At 52.3% G+C, this 19,892-nt stretch overlaps 2 protein-coding genes across 8 annotated transcripts in view; one reads left to right on the top strand and one right to left on the bottom strand.

Moving 5' to 3' along the window:
- The window catches only part of DCAF1 (DDB1 and CUL4 associated factor 1), an 88,606-nt gene extending 75,114 nt beyond the window's left edge, over window positions 1–13,492 (top strand). For all 6 annotated transcript variants that reach the window (XM_008260723.4, XM_051852378.2, XM_070050759.1 and 3 more), the window contains 2 exons: window positions 9,237–9,489; window positions 12,525–13,492. In XM_008260723.4, the coding sequence (XP_008258945.1) occupies window positions 9,237–9,489; window positions 12,525–12,583 (312 nt within the window). In that variant the 3' untranslated portion in view covers window positions 12,584–13,492. The remainder of the gene's footprint in view (window positions 1–9,236; window positions 9,490–12,524) is intronic.
- RBM15B (RNA binding motif protein 15B) lies at window positions 7,602–19,572 on the bottom strand. Of its 2 annotated transcripts, none has more exons than XM_070050762.1 (2): window positions 16,227–19,572; window positions 7,602–15,701 (listed from the first exon to the last, which is right to left on the bottom strand). In XM_070050762.1, exon 1 carries the CDS (start codon window positions 19,435–19,437, stop codon window positions 16,744–16,746), a length of 2,694 nt encoding a protein of 897 aa, XP_069906863.1. In that variant the 5' UTR covers window positions 19,438–19,572; the 3' UTR covers window positions 7,602–15,701; window positions 16,227–16,743. The 2 variants fall into 2 exon arrangements, with proteins under 2 accessions (XP_069906863.1, XP_069906862.1); XM_070050761.1 differs by having other exon boundaries at window positions 7,602–15,707.
- Window positions 19,573–19,892: the final 320 nt, after the last annotated feature.

Below are 19,892 nucleotides of genomic sequence, written 5' to 3' on the forward strand. Positions count from 1 at the left end.
CGTGGCGCTGGCCAAGAAGTACCCTTAAATGGACCTAGGAGGTTCAGTTGTCAAGCCACTTGGTTGTACATTACAGTGATTCCAGTGGCTGCAGGCTGTCTGCTCCTCTGGAATTATTCTTCCCTTGTGGGTATCGGTTCTTTCTGAGCCTTTCTGGATGTTACATACTTAACTGTAAATCTGAAGCAGCAGCTTGATTTGAAACTGTTTACCAACACCATTGTCCTTCCCCTCCAAGAGTTTGCAGTTGACAAGATCCTGGGCGGCAGTCTTCTGGAGAACATCACCTGGGTCCCTGTGATGTCCAGTGTCTGTCTCTGAGGAGAGGTCAGAGCTTGAAGGGAACCTGGGCTTGCCCGGGCATCTTGGGAATGGAGGCTGTTCTTTGAGTTGGGCTCTTAGAGTGTGGAGTGGTGAGAGGCAGAAGGCACTGGGAGATAGGTGGCTGGTTATGTAGAAGCAAGAGACCACCATAAGAGAATCAAGCATTGTTTCTCCTATCCTCTTCAAGGAGCATCGGATTGGGGAAGAGACTGACTGGGTCTCCTTCTGCAGTTTTGCTTAACTTCAGCTTTCAGTGATTAAAGAGAAGACCCTAGAGAGCACATAGGGTGGTGGGTAGGACTTGCATCCGTGCTGTGTGGCCAGGACAGCCAGGATCGAGGAGGGCAGGCTTCAGAGGGCCCACGAGTAGCTCAGTGGCCCAGGCTATAGAAGAGCTTGAACCTTTCTAGCTCTAACAGGACTCGGTGTTTGGCTTGGTATGGACGTGATGGGCAAATAAGCCTGCTTTCCGGGTTTCTCCAGATCTAGGCCTGTTTCACTGTGCTGACACATACCCCTTACCAGTCATCTGGTGTGTGTTATGTCTGAAGGACTGGAGACCTGCTTTCCCCACAAGCCCTTAGCGTTTTGCTTTTGATTTAGAGCTATGTTAGGATGACACTGTATCTAAGGAAGTCTTCTTTGTAACCTTAATTTCCTTGCTCCACATTCCTCCTAGAATCTTGTAGTATTTTTGCTGTATTTACTATCTCTCAGATTTCTCTTCACTGCTTCTTCCTGTGCCAGCTGCAGGTTGTTCTTCTTTTTTTAAATCCTGTTCCTTTATATTTCACCTGATTTTGCAACTAGAGACTTGTCATTTTCATATGACTCATTTGCTATTCAAAGTTTTGTCCTGGTCTAAATATCTGCTCCCAGGTCCCAGATGGTCCAGGTATGACATCATCTATGGCTTAGGGATGCAGGCACCTGTGACCAGCACCTTTGAATTTGCCTTTACACCTTAGCAAAATAAACTCAGAAGCATAGAGTCAGCTGCCGTCTCATTAAGTGGTCCAGCATAAACTACCTGAATAAAATGGGTATTTATTTGGAAAAGCTTTATTGAGAGACACACCATAAAAATAGTTGTGTGGTGTTTTTTTTTTTTTTTTTTTTTTTTTTTGCACAGGCAGAGTTAGAGAGAGACAGAGAGAAAGGTCCTCCTTCCCTTGGTTCACCCCACAATTGGCCGCTACGGCTGGTGCACTGCGCTGATCCGAAGCCAGGAGCCAGGTACTTCCTCCTGGTCTCCCATGCGGGTGCAGGGCCCAAGCACTTGGGCCATCCTCCACTGCCCTCCCAGGGCACAGCAGAGAGCTGGACTGGAAGAGGAGCAACCGGGACAGAATCCGGCACCCCAACCTTTAACCATTATATGTAATTAAGTTTGGAAATTATAACAGGAAGGGATGAAGTGTACCTCCATATTGATGAATGAAAGCATACGCAATGTATTTGACAGCCATAAATGTTTGGTTCTGGAGGTTGCTAGTCTGCCTGCATTTTAGGAAAGCCCAGATAAGCCTGTTACTTGTCAGCGTTTTTATTATCCATTAGAAGATTGGTATCTGTATTTGTAAAAATCAATTCAGTCAACTTTGACGTTGACTTTTAGGAAAATTATAGAGCCAAAGATTAGTAATTGATCATTGTTGTTAGACTTTGAAAAGCTAAAACATGAGCCGGCGCCGTGGCTCAATAGGCTAATCCTCCACCTTGCGGCGCCGGCACACCGGGTTCTAGTCCCGGTTGGGGCGCCGGATTCTGTCCCGGTTGCCCCTCTTCCAGGCCAGCTCTCTGCTATGGCCAGGGAGTGCAGTGGAGGATGGCCCAGGTGCTTGGGCCCTGCACCCCATGGGAGACCAGGAAAAGCACCTGGCTCCTGGCTCCTGCCAGGATCAGCGCGGTGCGCCGGCTGCAGCGGCGGCCATTGGAGGGTGAACCAGCGGCAAAAGGAAGACCTTTCTCTCTGTCTCTCTCTCACTGTCCACTCTGCCTGTCAAAAAAAAAAAAAAAAAAAAAAAAAAAAAGAAAAGCTAAAACATTTCAGTTAATTATAGTTGACCTTAAATTTATAAAGAAAAAGCTCAACAAGGAATAATGCTATCTTTTCTCCACTCCATTTTGGAATCTGGGCCACACTGTGTGCTGTGCTTCCTGTGTGCTTTCCACTGCCTAGAAGCGGATGCTAAGCGTCTTCCTAATTACACCCTACTGCACCCTGGTCAGAGTGGAACATGAGCACTCCGGAAAGGCTCTGCCCTGCTCATCCCTTCCCTGCCCCACTAAGAAAACTTTAAAATGTTCTGGAGTTAGAAGATTCTGTGAAGAGAGAGAAATACAAGCATTTCTGACCCTGAAATGAACCATAGCTTTTAAGGAAGTTAATGCCAGAACCAGAAACTAATGGTAAAAGAAGAAGGAATTTAAATTTAGCAAAATATGACATTCTAAATTATCAAGGCAGTAGGGTCAGGTTTGAATTAAAATTTTATAAGGTATCCTTATAAAATAAGGGTCTTGAATGGCATAGAAACAAATGCTGCACCAATATTTAAAAAAAAAATTCAAATTCTGTCAGTCATAGAGACAGTTTGTGGTGGTGAAGGGCAGTTGGGAGTACCTGGATTTGTCTTTGTGGTTCTGGCACTGGGAGTCTCTGGAAATGGTGTACTATTACAGGAAAGCAGAACTTGAGAACTACTAGGCATTTCAGCTGTCATGTTGTGCAGGGGTGCATTGCACAGGTCCCGGGAGAACCCAGAATCCACTTGGGTGAATGTCATTTGGCAAGTTTGGCTCCATCATCCTTGGGTACATGGTTTAGGCACATGTTTTTAGAAAATGTTTTCTCAACTGATTCTGGTGGTCACGTCTGAGTGAGAGCTACCTCGTTTAACAGGGGAGACTGAGACTCAGAGAACCTGGCACTGGAGATTCAGTGAAGGGCTGTTGCCCTCTGTTGCGATTCTGTAACATGAGTCGTATTACGGGGTTTTGACTGGGGAGGATTAAATCCACAGAATGGAAAGCCTGGGGGCCGGCTGGGGGAAGTGTGCTCTGAAAGCGTACAGGAGGGAGCACTGGGGGACCCCGGTTGTGTGAAAAGTGGAAGTTGCCTGGGTGTGAAGCTGTGAAAGTGGGAGAAGTGAAACAGATGTTTGAGATGTTGACATAGTAACTGAGGAAAGTGTGGAAAAGGTGCTAGGTTTAGGCGTGCTTTTAATTCACTGTAGAATGACGAGGTTTTTAAGTTTCTGTAGTACAGATGAATAGAGCTGGCTACTGCGAGTTCAGGGTTTGTGAATGAGAGGAAACGTGAAAGCAGAAATAAAAGTTGGAGGAATCTTGTGCCTCAGTGGCAAGATCTAGAAGAGACTAAATGATCAGGTCAGCAGCCTGACTTGGAATCCAGGATTGGTTAGTGGTAGCCACTGTAAAGAAGCCCAAAAGTTACCTGTTTAGGTCTTCTTATTCCTTTTAGGAGGGTTTCAGTAATGGCAGTCACAACAAACATTTGTTTTCCAGGTGCTTTCTGAAGAGCTTATATATATACGCACATAGATTTTCAGATAGCAACAGTGACCTTCTGAGGGTAAGGAACATACTCCTAAATCAATCATCATGCTAATAGAATCGGATTCAACCGAGACAGTAACTGCTGCTGGTGGAGGAGTGTTGGAGGGAGAGGAACAGATGAATAAGCCAGAGACAGCTGAGAGTTTGGAGGCTGGTGATGAAGGCCATTCCTTTCAAAAATCTGTAGGTTCAGGAAGTTGAGGGCTGTGTGGATGGAGTGTTAGGTTTGGAACTTTAGGCATAAGAGAGGAGCCAGTGGACAAGAATGTGAAAGTGGATGTTGGGAGGGAGCGAGGGGATGAGAAAAATGGCATCTGTGGCCCAGAGCGAGGGTGGGGGCCTGGCTTCTCCCTCAGAAGTGGAGAGCAGAGCAGCGGGCACCTGAGGGAGCCAATGCCAGTTACCTGTTCTCTGTCCTGGAAGGGGAAGTTGGTTATCTCTCAGGGTCTGGGGGATTTGGGTAACTACGAAGTTAACTTAGGTCAGAGAGAGAAGAGTCTGCAATTTTCCTGTAGAGAAATCTGGTAGTGGCTTAATTGAAAATGGCTTGGCCCTGAATCCTTCTATTCTTGTTTCCAAAGCCTAAAAGAAGCCTTAGAGAATTAAAAATCACAGGATTTCTAGATCCAAACATTAACATGATTTAGATGTTGGTGGAGTTGAGCCAGGATTCCAATAAGTTTTTTTTTTAGTGTTTACTTTTTGGGACACTTTAATTCCTAGGAGGGAGAGGGGCTCATGTTGTCATTCTGGTTCTTGACCAGCACAGAGTGCTTCTAAGAGGTTTTTTTGGAGTCAGGCACAGAAATTAAATTCTACCACAGCAGTTCTGACAGGTGCTTAGAAGCCTGTGCTTCATGATGCTGGTTTCAGATGGAAGATTTAGAACAGTAGTGTGTGGCTGCACCCAGGTGTGACAAATCCATGAGAAAAGGCAGCCTTGGGGAACGAGTGGACAGTGAGAACATGTGTTCGTGTCCCTTGCGGCTCTGGTGCAGATGGAGCCCTTCTTTATGCCCCCCCCCCCCCCCCCCCCAATCAGGGCACTTGTGATGTCCTCATGTAAATACACAACTTTTTCTTCTGATGCAAGGCTGGGTTTGTAGCCTACAGGAAAATTTTGGGGTCTCTGTAGTTCAAAGCTTGGACTTTGCTTGACCTATTTTCTAGTATTACTCCTGGTAGTTTTCTTCCCCATATCTCCTGGAGTTTTTAGAAATTAAAGAACTAACTTCCTGCATTTGCTGGCCAGCCACTGCCTTTTTGAAGTTTAATCTACCTTTAAAAATTGTGCTGTCTTAAATATAATTGTTCTGTTCCATAAAGGCATGAGAGACACAGGCAGGGCTTGGATACTCTCCTTTTCTGTTTTTAAAGTTGATTATTTTAAAGACAGAGGCAGACAGAAATCTCCTGGTCACTGGCTCTCCTCAATTTCCTGCAACAGCTGAGGGTGCTCCAGGCAGAAGCTTGGAGCTGGGAACTCATCTGGGTCTCCTATGTGGGTAACAGGGGCCCACGAAGAAACTGAGCTATCACCGGCTGGCTCCCGGTGTGGTCCCTGAGCAGGAAGCTGGAATTGGGAGTGCAGCCAGGAGTGGATGTCCCACATGGTATCTTCACCCACCACATCAAATGCCTGTCCCCATTATACTTACTTTAAATTGTGGTCCTTACTTAATAGATCAGAGCTAAATTTGGTCAAGGCCAGTATGAAAATATAACTGGAGAAAAGGACAAAGTTGTAATTGGGATTATTTTTTCTTGAAGTTTGATCCCGCCTGTCCTTTCCCAGTTATTTGCATGAGCGTCTGTGCTCGTGGGCGGGCTGTGACCTCATCTGTGTTTCCGGGAATCCATGCTGCCTCCGGCGCTCTGAGCTCCTTTCAGGTGAGTGGATGCCTAGTGGGCATCCACCTGTGCACCTCTGTGACCAAGGCTTTGGATTAATCTGAGGCCATTACATGTGTAAATTTGCACACCCAGTGATCTGATACAGATATACACACTTGTGTGCAATTATTAAGACTACTGAGTATTTAAAGGAACAGTTTCTGCTGCCAGGAATTGTTGAAAAGTCTAAGTCATTGGATCAAACAGCCTATCGGAAGGTCTCTGATGGTAGTTCCAAAAGTATCAGAAGTCCATAAAGCAGAGCTGCCCTGCTGCACGAGCCTGGTGTACGGCACAGCTGGTGGGGGCTGGGTACACACGCAGACTGTTGGTCTTTTAAGTGCTTGGCAGGCAGTAACACCTTCAAGATGAAAAAACTTCTTTTAAGCTTAGGTTGGGCTTGTCCTGTTCCAGCTTTTATCAAGTTGATGTGTTAAGTACATTCTTATATTTTGTTGTTGCAGGGGTTAGAATGACAGCTGATGGCTGAACAGGAAGATGGGTGTGTGAATGCTGGTTGCCCTCGTGTGGGAGTGCCTGTCATTCTTACCAGGTAGCGAGGGCTGCTGAGAAACAGTTTAGATTCTAATGTACAGCTGCAATCTGTGGCAGATGTCAGAATGTGCTGTTTATGAAGCCAAGGGTGGCCAGGACAATGCGTCTGATTGGTTTTCTGGCCTTTGGGAAGTTCTCTGAAGAACAGAAGGATGGGGCTGGTGTTGTGGTGTTAACAGGTAAAGCTTCTGCCTGCCGCATCTGCAGGCAGATGTGGGTGCCAATTTGAGTCCCAGCTGCTCCACTTCTGAGCCAGCACCCTGCTAATGTGTCTGGGAAAGGAGTGGAAGATGGCGCAAGTGCTTGCACCCACGTGGGAGACCCAGATGAGCTCCTGGCTTCAGCCTGGCCCAGCCCTGACTGTTGGCAGCTCTTTGGGGAGTGACCCAGCAGATGGAAGCTCTCTTTCTCTAACTCTGCCTTCCAAAGAAATAAAGTAAATGTTAATATAGTAGCTTTGGCCGGCGCCGCGGCTCACCAGGCTAATCTTCCGCCTAGCGGCGCCGGCACACCGGGTTCTAGTACCGGATTCTGTCCCGGTTGCCCCTCTTCCAGGCCAGCCCTCTGCTGTGGCCAGGGAGTGCAGTGGAGGATGGCCCAGGTGCTTGGGCCCTGCACCCCATGGGAGACCAGGCAAAGCACCTGGCTCCTGGCTCCTGCCATCGGATCAGCGCGGTGCGCCGGCTGCAGCGCGCCGGCCGTGGCGGCCATTGGAGGGTGAACCAACGGCAAAAGGAAGACCTTTCTCTCTGTCTCTCTCACTGTCCACTCTGCCTGTCAAAAAAAAAAAAAAAAAAAGCTTTATTCATAGTTACCAAAACTGGAAAGGACCCGAATGTGCTTAACTGGGAAATGGAGTTGTAGTAAATCCACAATGGAGTACAAGTCTGAAGTAAGAACTATTGATATACCCAATGCGTGGATGAACCATAAATGCATTCTTCTTAGTGAAAATCACTCTCATAAAGCCACATACTGTGTAATTCTACTTATATGACATTCTTCAGAAGGCAAAGATATAAAGACAAAAATATCAGTCATTGCTATGTTATTAGTTGTAGGGGACTGGTATTGACTATAAAGGAACAAGAATTAATTTGGTGGGAGGAGGTTAATAAAACTGTTCCATAGCTTATGTTGTTAGTTACACGAATCGAAACATTTACCAAAGTTTATAGACCTATAAATCAGTGTCTCAGGTTTTTGACAAATTTAAATACATTAAGGCAAAAAAAAATAAGCCTATATATATATATTTCCATTTATTATATATATGACATTCATGCTAAAGCAAAAGTAGAGACAGGAAACAGATCTGTTGTTGTCAGAATCTGAGAGTAGGTGATAGGAGTTGACTATAAAGGGCTGTCTGAGGCATTTTGAGGGTTTGATTGTGGTAGTTCACTCCTGTTTGAAGTTATTCAAAGTCAAAGAACTTAAAAGGTGAACTTCACTGTATGTAAATTATATTTTAAGAAAGAAGACTCAAGAAACAGCTTTTTTCAGAGAATATCTTATCCTAATGTTATTTCAGTTCCTCTGATTTTGCCCAGATTACATTCTCATGCTGTTTCTTACTCATCTAGATCTTTCCAATTCTAGTAGTTAAGAGCACTTCGTAGTAGTCAGGATTTTGTTAAATTATGAGATGTCCCGTGTTAGTAAAGTGACCTTAGCTGTCCTGGAATTTTATCATAGATTTTGATAATGAAATACCATGAAATGGGTTTTAAACCAAAAAAGAAAATGCATTTCAAGGACTTGCTATCGGAAACTGGCACACAGTAGGTACTTAGTCAATTTTCCTTTGTTAAGGAGGCAGTGCAACGCAGAGTAAAGAGCCTGCCTAGGTTTTTTTTTTTTTTTTTTTTTTTTTAAAGATTTATTTATTCATTTGAAAGAGAGGCAGAGACAGGTCTTCCATCTGCTGGTTCACTCCCCAGATGGCTGCAACAGCCAGAGCTGCGCCAATCCGAAGCCAGGAGCCAGAAGCTTCTTCTGGGTCTCCCACGTGGGTGCAGGGACCCAAGGACTTGGGCCATCTTGTACTGCTTTCCCAGGCCATAGTAGAGAGCTGGATCGTCAGAGGAGCAGCCGGGACTTGAACCGGTGTGCATATGGGATACCGGCACTGCAGGCAGCAGCCTTCCCTGCTACACTAGAGTGCCGGCCCCCTGCCTGGGGTTTTAATCACACTTGTATTGTAATTCTGACATCACCCCTTAATAAGTCATCTTTGGTACAGCCTGTCAACTTTCTCTCTAGTGCTGCCTTTAAAGTAAATCTTTCAAAAAAAAAAAAAAAAAAAAGTGGCAGGAAGGACAGTCTCTAACTAGCATGTTTTTGTGGGGGAGTGTAACAGGAGGTGCTGTGTGTCAGTGGTCCCTGCTGGAAGTCTGTTTTGGTGCAGTGTTGAGATCATCAGGTGTGTGTGATGGCACTGCTAGGGATTTGCCCACGTTTTTGGTTAGAGAATCGAGGGCAGGAACTTGAGGGCTTAGGAACCTGACAACTCAGCAGCAGAGTTCTTTCTTCCTTTTGTTAAAGCTTTGCCTTTTAGATTCCAGGTAAAAAATCTGACCCAGTGCTACAGCGGATTTCACTTGCTGTAGCTGTGCAGCAGACAAAGAGCTCTCTCAGGCTCAGAATATGGATGGCAGAGTGCTGTGGAGTGCGTTTTTTGTTTCCTTGGCTAAGGGCTGCGTGATCACTAATACTTCCAACAGCTGTCATTCTTGCACAGGAGGTGCTTTGAGCTTCTTGGGGACGTGGCTGCCATCGTCAGCAAGTCTGGCTGGTCCAGAGTCTGCTGTCTGGATTAACACCATCTCTGCTGACTGCTTCCTCCTGTGTCCCTAATGGAGTTACTGCTCTCTTACCAGGAAGAGGAAGAGCAGGAGGAAGAAGACGATGATGAAGATGACGACGACACTGATGATTTGGATGAGCTGGACACGGATCAGCTGCTGGAGGCAGAGTTGGAGGAGGATGAGAACAATGAGAATGCTGCAGAGGATGGGGACAATGACTTCTCTCCTTCTGACGAGGAGCTGGCCAACCTCCTGGAGGAGGGAGAGGATGGCGAAGACGAAGACTCTGATGCGGATGAAGAAGTGGAACTGATCCTGGGGGACAGTAAGTAGAGTGCAGGGTTTGGGCTGAGCCATGGCACCAAGTGAGGTCCTTGTTCTGGTGCCAGTCCGACCCAGAAGGCAGGCCCTGGCAGGGCTCTGTGTCCTCTCACTGCTGACTCACTCTGGTTCCTTTGGGGAAAGCACTTGCCCATCGTTGGTCCCCTGCTCTCCCCGTAGACTGTGTATCCAAACCAAAAACCTGTCACCTCTTTTCTTTCAGGCAGGGTTTGGCTAACCTTTTCTGTAAGAGCAAACAGTAAATATTTTATGCTTTGTGGGCCACCTGGGCCCTGCTGTTGTAATCAGAAAGCAGAGACAGCATGGAGGTGAAATGATTATGGCTCATGAAACTTATTTCCAAAAATAGGTTGGAGCTGTGCAGTCAGCCTGTGCTTTGGAGGACCAGCTTCAGAAAGGGGAAAGCGTGGCTCTCGGCAGGGCGGGGCTCGGATCAGCAGCAGCTCCTGGGGCGCTGGTCTGTGATGCGAGGCAGATGTACCGGCCCTCCTGTGAGCCGCTCTTCCCTCCTGCTCTGGCCAATCCCTTTTGAAGGCCGTTTCTGTGCGGCTTCTATTTGTTCATTTCCTTTTCCTGAGTGCTGAAGAACTAGCTTCAACTTGTGTCATCTCCCATGCTTCAGTTTTTCTAACTCCCATAAGGACAGGGGTCTGAAGTCAAGTTCCATTTGTCTCCTGCCTGTGCTGGTGACTCCTGGATAAAGCAACACGTGGTTCTGAGAGGGGCAGCTCTCAGCGGCACCCTCTCAGGTGCACTGAGCAACGTCCCCAAGATGGGCATTGCATGCTCCCCTTTACACTGTCCATTCTTTTTTTTTTGACAGGCAGAGTTAGACAGTGAGAGACAGAAAGGTCTTCCTTCCATTGGTTCACCCCCCAAATGGCTGCAAAACAAAAGCCGGCGCACCGTGCTGATTCGAAGCCAGGAGCCAGGTGCTTCTCCTGGTCTCCCATGTGGGTGCAGGGCCCACTTGGCCATCCTCCACTGCACTCCCGGGCCACAGCAGAGAGCTGGACTGGAAGAGGAGCAACCAGGACAGAATCTGGCGCCCCAACCGGGACTAGAACCCAGGGTGCTGACACTGCAGGTGGAGGATTAGCCCAGTGAGCCGTGGCGCTGGCCTGCTTTCCATTCTTGAATATAAAACCACCGTATGTACTGGGCCTGAAAAATAACTGCTACCTCTAGGAAATGCCTGCTAAGGACAACTTTCATTTTGTTAGAATACTGTTACTTTAATTTGGATTTGAGTATTTATATGAAAACAGGTGACAGCTTGCAAGCCTTTCAGCTTGGATTCCAGGACTAAGATGTGGCGCTGGCGCTGGGCACACCAATGCTCTTACTGGGTTTCCTAAGAGTCACAGCACCTCTTGGCAGAGCAGCCCGTGTGCTCAGGCCCCTTGGTTTGCCTCATGTGAATCCTCGGGAGCAATAGCTCTTCCTGGAAACCCCGTGTAACTTGACTAAGTCCTGGACCTGGTAGGGTCTATTGCATTGATTCTAGATGCAGACCCGAACCCGGAGCTTGGCAGTCTTTGCTCTTAATAGCTGTGCAGCTGATGGCAGGCAGTGGTGGCACCAGTGGCTCAGAGTGCATGAGCGCGGGGGGATGGTTTTCCAGCGCCTGCCATGGGTACCAGGAAGTGAGTGGTAGGGTCTCAGCACAGCCGTGTTGTGCTTGCTTCTGGGACGGAGCTCTCAGTGTCGAAGTGGAGGAGGCGTGGCTTGTTGAGCTGTGTTGTAGGTGTCAGTGCTTTTGACGTCCCCACCTTGTTTTCGCCTCCCTTCCCCAGAATGAGGCACGCTGTTGCCTATTCAGACCCAGGAGCACTTGCTTCCTCAGGGGCCCGTGCTGCATCGCTGCTCTGCCGTTCTGGACTAGACTTTGTCTACTTTAGGTTTTGCCCTAAAGGAGTTTGCAGGGAAGGCAGGTTTGGGAAAATGCATCTTTTCTTCCTTAGTGCTCCAAGGTTGATTTTTCTCAGGGACTGGAGAGGCTGATGAGGGATTCTTTGCAACCAGCAGATTCCCTTCCTCCCCATGGGAACCTCAGAGCCGCCGGGCACTGCAGACCTCCAGTCAGCTCGGGATCACTTTGTGCACTTGGTCAAGTGTTCCCCTAGCTAACGGCGGTGGGCACTGAGACCTCCGCTTTTCTTTCACTCGGCAAGTACGAGTCTTTACCAGTGAGGCCCACTACGTTTCTCTCTCACCTGGGTCAGCCAGGCATGCGGCACTGACTTGAATTTGAAGAGTCCCTTCTGCCACCCCTAGCTTCCCCCTCCACAGCGTTAGATCTGTGTTTATTACTTGCCTGAGACGGCAAAGGGTCCAGCAGTTTCTCATCTTCCAGGGGTGACAGCTGCTTCCTGCTAGCGTCCAGCACATCGTAAGGTCTGTAGCTCCTCCTGTGGCATTGCGGCACGTGTGCCTGTACCACACTCACAATGTGGTCCTCACGTATTAGGTTGAAAATTATATTTGCATATTAGATTGAGCGGTGAACCCTAGATTGGTGGTCTCTGCTTTTTTGTAGTCTTCTGAGGACTGGAGACAGGAGTGGCTAAGGGGTTTTAAGAAAAATCTCTTTTGCTTGGAGTCAGCCTGCTTTTTTGTGATGCCTTGAGGTCATGTGGGCTTCCTCTGGCCATCCCTGAAGGATACCAAGAGGCCAGGAGTCCTGGGGGCTAATTCACTGCTCCCCTTAGCCCTTGGCAGCTATTCAAAGTGCCAGGGGTGGAAAATCTTGTTTGCTCACTGATTGCTTCAGGGCCCCCTAGTAGAGCCCCCGACGGTGTCCAGGCCCTTCAGGTAGGAAAGCGAGCGGTCCCAGGGGTGTGACAGCTGTTGCTAACAACAGGTGCATTCTCCAGAGCCAGCTCCGAGGAGCTAATTGCTGTGTTTTCTTCTTTCTGGAAACTTGTAATTACTTTGCCCAGTCACAGATACACGGAAACGCAGTGCTTCCTTCCTGCAGGCCTCACAACCAACCTGCTCTCCCCTCTCCCCTTTTAGCCGACAGCTCGGACAACTCTGATCTGGAAGATGACATCATCTTATCTCTGAATGAGTGAGGAACAAGCACCACTTGGAAAATGTTGGCAGGCGAGAAACTGAGTCGAATGAATTCAGAATACGTTCCCTTCCCTTTCTCACGGGGCTGTCTCTGAAGGAACTGCGAGCCCTGCATTCCAGAGGTGATGGTTTAGAGGCTGCCTGGGATCTGAGGGGCCTTCCAGAAGCAACCACCACACAGACGGCAGGGCTTCGGCCCTACTCTGCTTCCCTCCTGTCCTAGGATGGACATATCTTTCCTCAAGGGAAAAAAAAAACATGTCTCTGGGGTATTTCACAATATATTTTCTTTGTATAACGTTCTTTACTTAAAGAACAAAAAATAGTTTTTTACAAAACTTAAAAATGAAAAAAACAAAACAAAAACACCAACCAATAGGCATTTATAACTGAGGGTATGAACTTATATCCACCAGGTCTCTTGTCCCTGCACTTCATTTTCTTTGGAAGAAAATGATGTCTAAAGAACAATCTAGAGGCATTTTTACATACGTATTTAAATGAAAAGGAAAATCGTGGTTTCTTAAATTGATAAGGATTAAGAATATTTTATTATAAATATAATATATGATTTTTAAGCCTGTTTTGCCTCATGTACTGTTAGATTAATTTGTTTTCCTTTGTGCCAGGGAGGCGGGCGCCACTTGCTTGCCAAGTCGGTGCCAGATTTACCACCTTCATGGTTTGGGGGCAGCACTGTCACTGTGGATACTGGTTTTGTGGATTTGAGGTAACTTAGGATATAAGTTCACTCCCTCTGTTTTTCTTTGTGATTCAGTTTTTCAAAAATCTTTTTTTTCTTTCCCTTTCTCCCCAATGTGGAAATTACAAATCAAAGGCCTTTTTCTTTAATGTAAAGTGTATTTATTTAAAAAAAATACAAAATAAACTACAAGTCTGTCTTTGTTTATGGCCTTTCCCTGTTCTCTTGCCACAGTGGGCGTGACCCTTTCCTTAGACTCTAGCCAGGCCCCAGAGAAGATGCCTGGAGTGGCACTCAGAACACATTCTGCCTCGTCAGTCCCTGTCTAACCTGACTCACGGTGCTCTGATCCAGAGGGGTCCTGGGGGCCTCAGGGAGCACACTGTGTCCCCCCAGCTCTGACTGCCATTTCTGTCTTGAAAGGGATCCACACTGGACTGGAGCTCCCTGTCCTGGCAATCAGGGATACCGGGGACAGCACTGCTGCACGCACTGGCGCGTGCTGGAAGTTGTTAGGGCTCCTACCTTTCTGTTCAGTCTAGCCCTTGTCCTCCTGGCAGATAAAGACCAGACCCTGGTCCCTGGTTCCTTTCTTCCCTTGATTTTGCCCAAATAGCAGCTTCCTGGCTTCTGTTACGTAGGCATTCTACAGCTAAAGAGATTTTACTGAGAGAAGAGGGGACACATTTGGTTGTTAGAAAATAAACAAGCAATACAAGGCAGCTTAAAGCTCTCCAGGGACAGGTAAAAAGCCTTGCTGGGCCGCAGGGCACCATGCAGGCTGTCACACTCTGAAGCCACACACAGACTCCTCTCGGTCCTCTACAGAGCACGGGCCTCAGCTTCTGTGGGCAGCTGGCACCTGACTCGTGCAGCGGTCTGTCTGCTGGTGAACACATTAGAAGAAAACGGATTCAAAATTCAGAAGCAGCAAAGCACTGTCTGGATTCTAGCCATGAAGTCATCCGAGCCAGTCTCCCTCATCTCTGCCAGGAGCTCTCGGGAGCACCTGCCTAGAGTCTCTGAGGTTGCCGTGGGGACCTCTAATGGGAAAGCAGAATCCTGGCTGCCTTGACAACACGCCCTTAGGAAAGTGCCTGGAGAGACCCAGGAAACAACCTTCCGTGTTCCACCTCGGCAAACGGATTCCCTCGGGGAGATGCGCGAAACAGCCAGCCCCAGCCCCCCCACCTTGAGTCCAATTTTGCCTTTTCAGGCTTTTGGCTTTCAAACATCGTCTCAGCACTAGATCCCCAGGTGGGGGCACCGGGCACCTACATGAAACAACCAAGGCCTGTCACTAGTACTAGCCCTTCTGAGAGGTCACAGACCCTGCTGTGTCCTAAGAACCACAGGGAGGAAGTGGCTGCGGAGGAAGGAGGAAGGGCCCACAGTGGGCTGTGGTGCTTCACCACAACTCAGCAGTTCCTTTTGGGAGCCACAAGGCACCCTTCCCTGATGGGGGGTGGACAGAGCAATGGCTAAAGCGTCCTCCCCACCCAGGTTTCTGGCCTGTTTCCCTGTACTGATCTGGCAGAGCTGGGAGGGCAGTTCAGGGTCCTGCACGCTCCAGCCCAGCAAAGCGCTGCACATAACAATGCAAGGCAGCTCCAAGGCCCAAGGCTCAGACATAGGCTGAGGTCTACAGGGCCAGCCAACGTGCCCTGGACAAGGCCCACTTGTTTCTGGTGGCACCAGCTTTGGCAAGGTGCAGGCGTGTCCTCTTGTGCCCAACTGACTTGCTTGGATACCCAGTATCTCTGGCCACAGCTCAAATACAAATAAACCTGAGTAACACCTTCTTCGCTAGTGTTTTGTTAGGAACGTCTGTTCTCTCGGGGACCCCAGCGGAAGCTCGGTGCTGCTCCCCCAGCAGCCACGCAGAGCCCCTGCCTCACAGCCTCTGAAATCCCAGCTGTCACCTATGCTGCCTCATGGTGGCTGGGGTGGTGGCCTAGACTCACTCACAGGGAGGACCCTGGAGTTCCTGGCTGATCTGTGGACTCATTAGTCTTTCCACGGCTTCCACTGAGCCCTGACAACCATCCCTGTTAGGGTAGCCAAGCTGCCACCCAAACACTGAAGGAGGCATGTGGTGACCATCACTGTGTGCTCTGGTTTTCCTCCCTGGTCCCTGACACCGCTGGCCTCTGGTTTTTCAGCCATGGCCACGCTACCTTATTAGAGACGGACAAGGCAGAATTTTGAGACCTGTAAGCCGCCTTTCTTCCTACCCGGAACCAGAAGATGCCTGCATGGCCATTTCCTCCCTTGCCTGGCTTAAATGGTTTCAAACTCGAGCACGGCCAACACCTCACCTGCTGTGACCTCATTTCCCCCCCGAGAAGTACCTTTTTCTCAGTGGTCCCCACCTTCTCAGCACCGGGGCAAGAGGTCCAGGCACAGCTCCTCCACTGCACCTGGGAAAAAGGAAACCACTTCAGATACCAAGGGCATCTCCCTAGCCCACTGCACTCTCCCGCAGCTTCAGGCCAGGGCACCGGTGTCCCCCCACAAGCTCTAGGTGAACAGCACAGGCCCACTCTGTTAACACATCAGCCCTGACAACCAAAGGAAGAGCCAAAACTAAGAACCGTCCGTGAAGTCCAGGAATTAACCAAGGAAGTCCACCTCCTCCCCCCTCCCCCAATGGCTGGCTATCCCTGGGCTGAATCAGAGGGTGGCTGGACAGGTCAGTGGCACCAGGACCACTTGGCATGGTTACACTGCCCCTCCCCCAGCTACGAGACCCCCCCACATCTGAAGACTCCCACTGGCAAACTGGCATTAGCATTGGGCACGCTGTCCAGCAGCCCCAGTTGAAACTGATGGACACGCACAGCATTTAGGACAGGCAGGAAAACAAAAAGCCCAAAACTGCCAGTGGCTGTTGGCCAGGACTTAAGCTTGCCGCCTGCATGTGCATGGGCTCTACTCACGCCAGTGCAGCTGGGTCCAGAGCCCAGTCCTGACTCAGCCCCGCGCGCTGAGCTGAGGGCGGGGAGCCACTGCTGCAGCAGGACTTCTGGGTGCGGTGGTGCTCGCAAGATGGCACAGGGCATTTGTGTGCATGCACTGGGCAAGTCTTCCACTCTTTAAGAGAAAACTTGATTAAACCAGGACTCTCAACAGGGTTAAAAATGCATCCTCTGACAAAGGCTTTACTGACAACTTTCCACAGTCAAAAAAATAAAAAAAATACAGAACACAGCAGACAGCATCTCATACATCAGAAATGAACATAACCGTCCCTTCTCATCACTGTAAAAAAAACAAAAACCAAAAAATCCTCAGAAACCTAAGAACTTCGTTTTAGTGGTGGACAGGACTTGGATCCCGGCCAAATAAAATAACCCAGCAGGGAATTCAAACCCAGAGGGCAGGGCAGGGAGGGGATTTTAAAATAACCGCTTTTGTGACACAAACAGGGAGCTTCCTGGAAAAGCCAGGTTTGGGCTAAGCAGTGTCTCTGACTATAACTATCACCATGTGTTCTTCTTCGAGCTTGCCCAGTGTCCTTAGTGCTGACTGGAGGTACTGCTGGGAGAAGGCGCAGGGCGGGAAGGCGTAGAGCATGCCCGTGCTGTCTCTGCCTTTGGACCCGCCCACCGGCAGGCTGATGACCCCCGCAGCCTGCTTCTGTTTCAAGTAGGAGACCAGGTTCCTGAGAAGCCGCCTCTGCAGGCCTGGCTCCACGGTGGGCACCCCCTCGGTGCCAGGCCCAGTGGGGGCGGCCTGGGTGGCTAGGAGCACCGCATAGCCGTTGGGGCTCCCCTGTTTGATGCGCCGTGTGACCTCGTCGAGCTTGGGCTGGTCCAGTCGAAGGCGCTGGGCGATCTTCAGCTGGGTCAGCTTGCTCCCCGAAGTGTGGTCTTTGAGGAGGCCGCTGATGACGCCCTGGTCCCCCTCGAGCACGTGCATGGACGTCGGGAAGCAGCTGTTCTTCAGCACCAGCAGCCCATTCCAACCCAGCTGCAGCGTCTGCGCATACTCCGACAGACTCTTCAGCTTTTTGGGCTCCTGTTTCGGCTCTTCCGGGGGCTTGGGCTCCGCCTCCGAGGTCCGATGATTGCGCTCGCCGTCTCTCGTCTTCTTGCCGTGGGAGGGGTCCGGCGCCTCGTGGTGGTGGTGGTGGTGGTGGCCCCGCTCCTCCGCCCCGTGCCTGCTGTTGCTCAGGGAGTTGCCGCTCGCCTCCCTGCTCCCGTCGCTCGAGTGATTCTCCTTGCGGCTGCGCTCAGGGGTCCGGTCGGAGCCCCGCTCAGAGGGCTGCCCGCCACCCTTGGTCCTGCTCCGCTCCTCGTAAGGGGAGTGGGCTGTCCGGCCACGGTCACTGGAAAGGCTCCTCCGCTTCCGCCTTTCTTCCCAGGGCTTGGCCAGGCCGCGGTCCCCATCGGCCCCCCAGCGCTCACCACTCCGGCTGCGCACAGAGCGGCTGTAGCCCTCCAAGCTGTTCCTGCGGTCAGGGCCTTTCCCGGGGCTGGTCCAGTCCCCTTCCAGAAAGGCCCGGTCTCGGTCGGAGTAGAGGAGGTGCGGAGGGGTCCTATCCCGCACGCGCAGGTCGGCGTCCAGGTTTCGGTGCCGGGTGTACCCGTCCGTGAGCAGCTCGTAGTGCACAGGCAGCGGCGAGGGCTGGTACTGCTGGGGGTACCGAGTCTCCTCTGCTTTGGCGAAGTCCACGCGGAGCCTGCGGTCCGGCCCGCCCAGGGGAAAGCCCCTCATCTTAGCGCAGGCGGCCTGCGCCGCGTCCAGGCTCTCGTACTGGATGTACGCAAAGCTGTCTCCTTTGACGTGATCGATGGTCCGAATGCTCCCGAAGCGGTCAAACTCCCGGGCCAGAGCCGCCAGCGACGTGTTGGGTCCCAGGCCGCCCACCCAGAGGCGAGTGGTGGGGTTGGCCTTGCCATAGCCTATCTTGATGGGGTTGCGGCCGATCACCCGCCCGGACATGGCCACCTTGGCCCTGTGGGCCATGTCCAGGTTCTGGAACTTGAGGAAGGCGTAGGCGCCGCCTTGGCCGCGGGCGGGCCGCTTGATGACCACCTCCTCGATGATGCCGTACTTCTCGAAGGCGCGGCGCAGCTCCACCTCGGACACGCTGTGGTCCAGGTTCCCGATGAAGAGGTTGCGAGTGGCCCGCTGGTCGTCCTCCGGCATCAGGTCCTCCTCGCACACGGCCGGGTAGCCGTAGGGGCGCCCGCGGTCGTCGTACAGCCCGTAGTAGTCCAGCGCCCGCTCCCGGGACAGCCCCACGGCGGCGGCGGCGGCCGCAGCATCCAGCGCGAAGGCGGCGGCGGCGTGGCGCGCGCGGGGCTCCCGCAGGGGCGGGGCGGCCACCGGGGACAGCGAGCGCTGCTTGTACTGGTAGCCTCCGTGCAGCGGCAGGTAGCCGAGCGGGTCGGCGGGCGCGGGGGGCCCTGGCGGCGGCGTGGAGGCGGCGGCGCTGCTGCTGCTGCTCCGCCGGCTGCTCCCGCCGCCGCGAAGGTACACGGGCTCTACCTTGAGCGGGCGGTCGTAGAGCAGCAGCTGCCGGGCCAGGGCGTGCTGGCGGGCCTCGCGCGCGTCCTGCGGGTGCCGGAAGTTCACGTAGGCCACGCGCCCGAGCTCCGGCGTGTGCGACAGGCGCAGGCTGATCTCCCCGAAGCGCTTGAACTGGTGGAAGAGGCGGTCCTCGAGGTGCTCGGCGGGCAGCGCGGGGCTCAGGCTGCTGATGAGCAGCGTCTTGTACTCCGGCGCGCTCGCCAACGAGCCGGGGCCTGCGGGCTCAGCCCCGGGCGGCGGCGGCGGCGGCGGGGGCGGAGGCGGCGGCGGCAGCGGAGACGCGCGGGGCGACGCGCCGGAGGCGCCCGGGTCCCCCGAGGCCTTGCCGCCGCGTCCCCCGCCGCCGGCGCCGGAGACCGAGGAGCGGCCGCCGCTCGCGCGGTGGTTCGCGTCCCCCGCGCCGCGGCCGTCGCGATGCCCGCCCCCGCTGCCACTCCCGCGGGGCTTGTCGCGGGTCCGCGCCGGCACCGGGTGCTTGGCGCCGCCGGAGGCCTTGTGCGCCGCCCGCCGCCCGCCCGCCTCCGCTTCCCGTTCGCGCTCCCGCGGCCGCTTTGCCGACGACGAGGAGCCGCGTCCGCTAGGGCTGGAGTCTCGGTCGCTCTGCCGCTTCATGGCGCCGGCGCGGCGGGCGGGCGGGCGGGCGGGCCGCAGGCTCCTCACAGTGACGGCGGCGGCGGCGGCGGCCCAGGAGGCAGCGCCCCCGGCGCCGCCATCTTGGACAAAAGGAATCGGCGCGGCTGTGGCGGCGGGGCGGGGCGGCAGCGGCGCCGAGGGCCCGGGCGCCGCGTTATCAAGTGGCGCCGGCCGGCCCACGTGACTGAGGCGGGCGGGGCGAGCGCTGCGCCGGGGTGCGTCATCCGGATGCGCCGCCCCGTGCCACGTGACTCCGGGGCCGGCGGAGGTGCGCCCGGGCGCCACCACGCGGCCACGCCGGCTGAGGCTTTCGGGGCGTCGCGGGGAGCGATGGGAGCGCTCTCCAGAGCCGGGTCGGCTCGCGCCGCCTCAGACTGCAGCGCGCGGGGCTGGTCCTCGACCCCGTGAGCCCAGAGGAGCTTCGTGGCCAGGGC

This window comes from Oryctolagus cuniculus, chromosome 10, assembly GCF_964237555.1.
Source record: "Oryctolagus cuniculus chromosome 10, mOryCun1.1, whole genome shotgun sequence".
NCBI lineage: Eukaryota > Metazoa > Chordata > Mammalia > Lagomorpha > Leporidae > Oryctolagus > Oryctolagus cuniculus.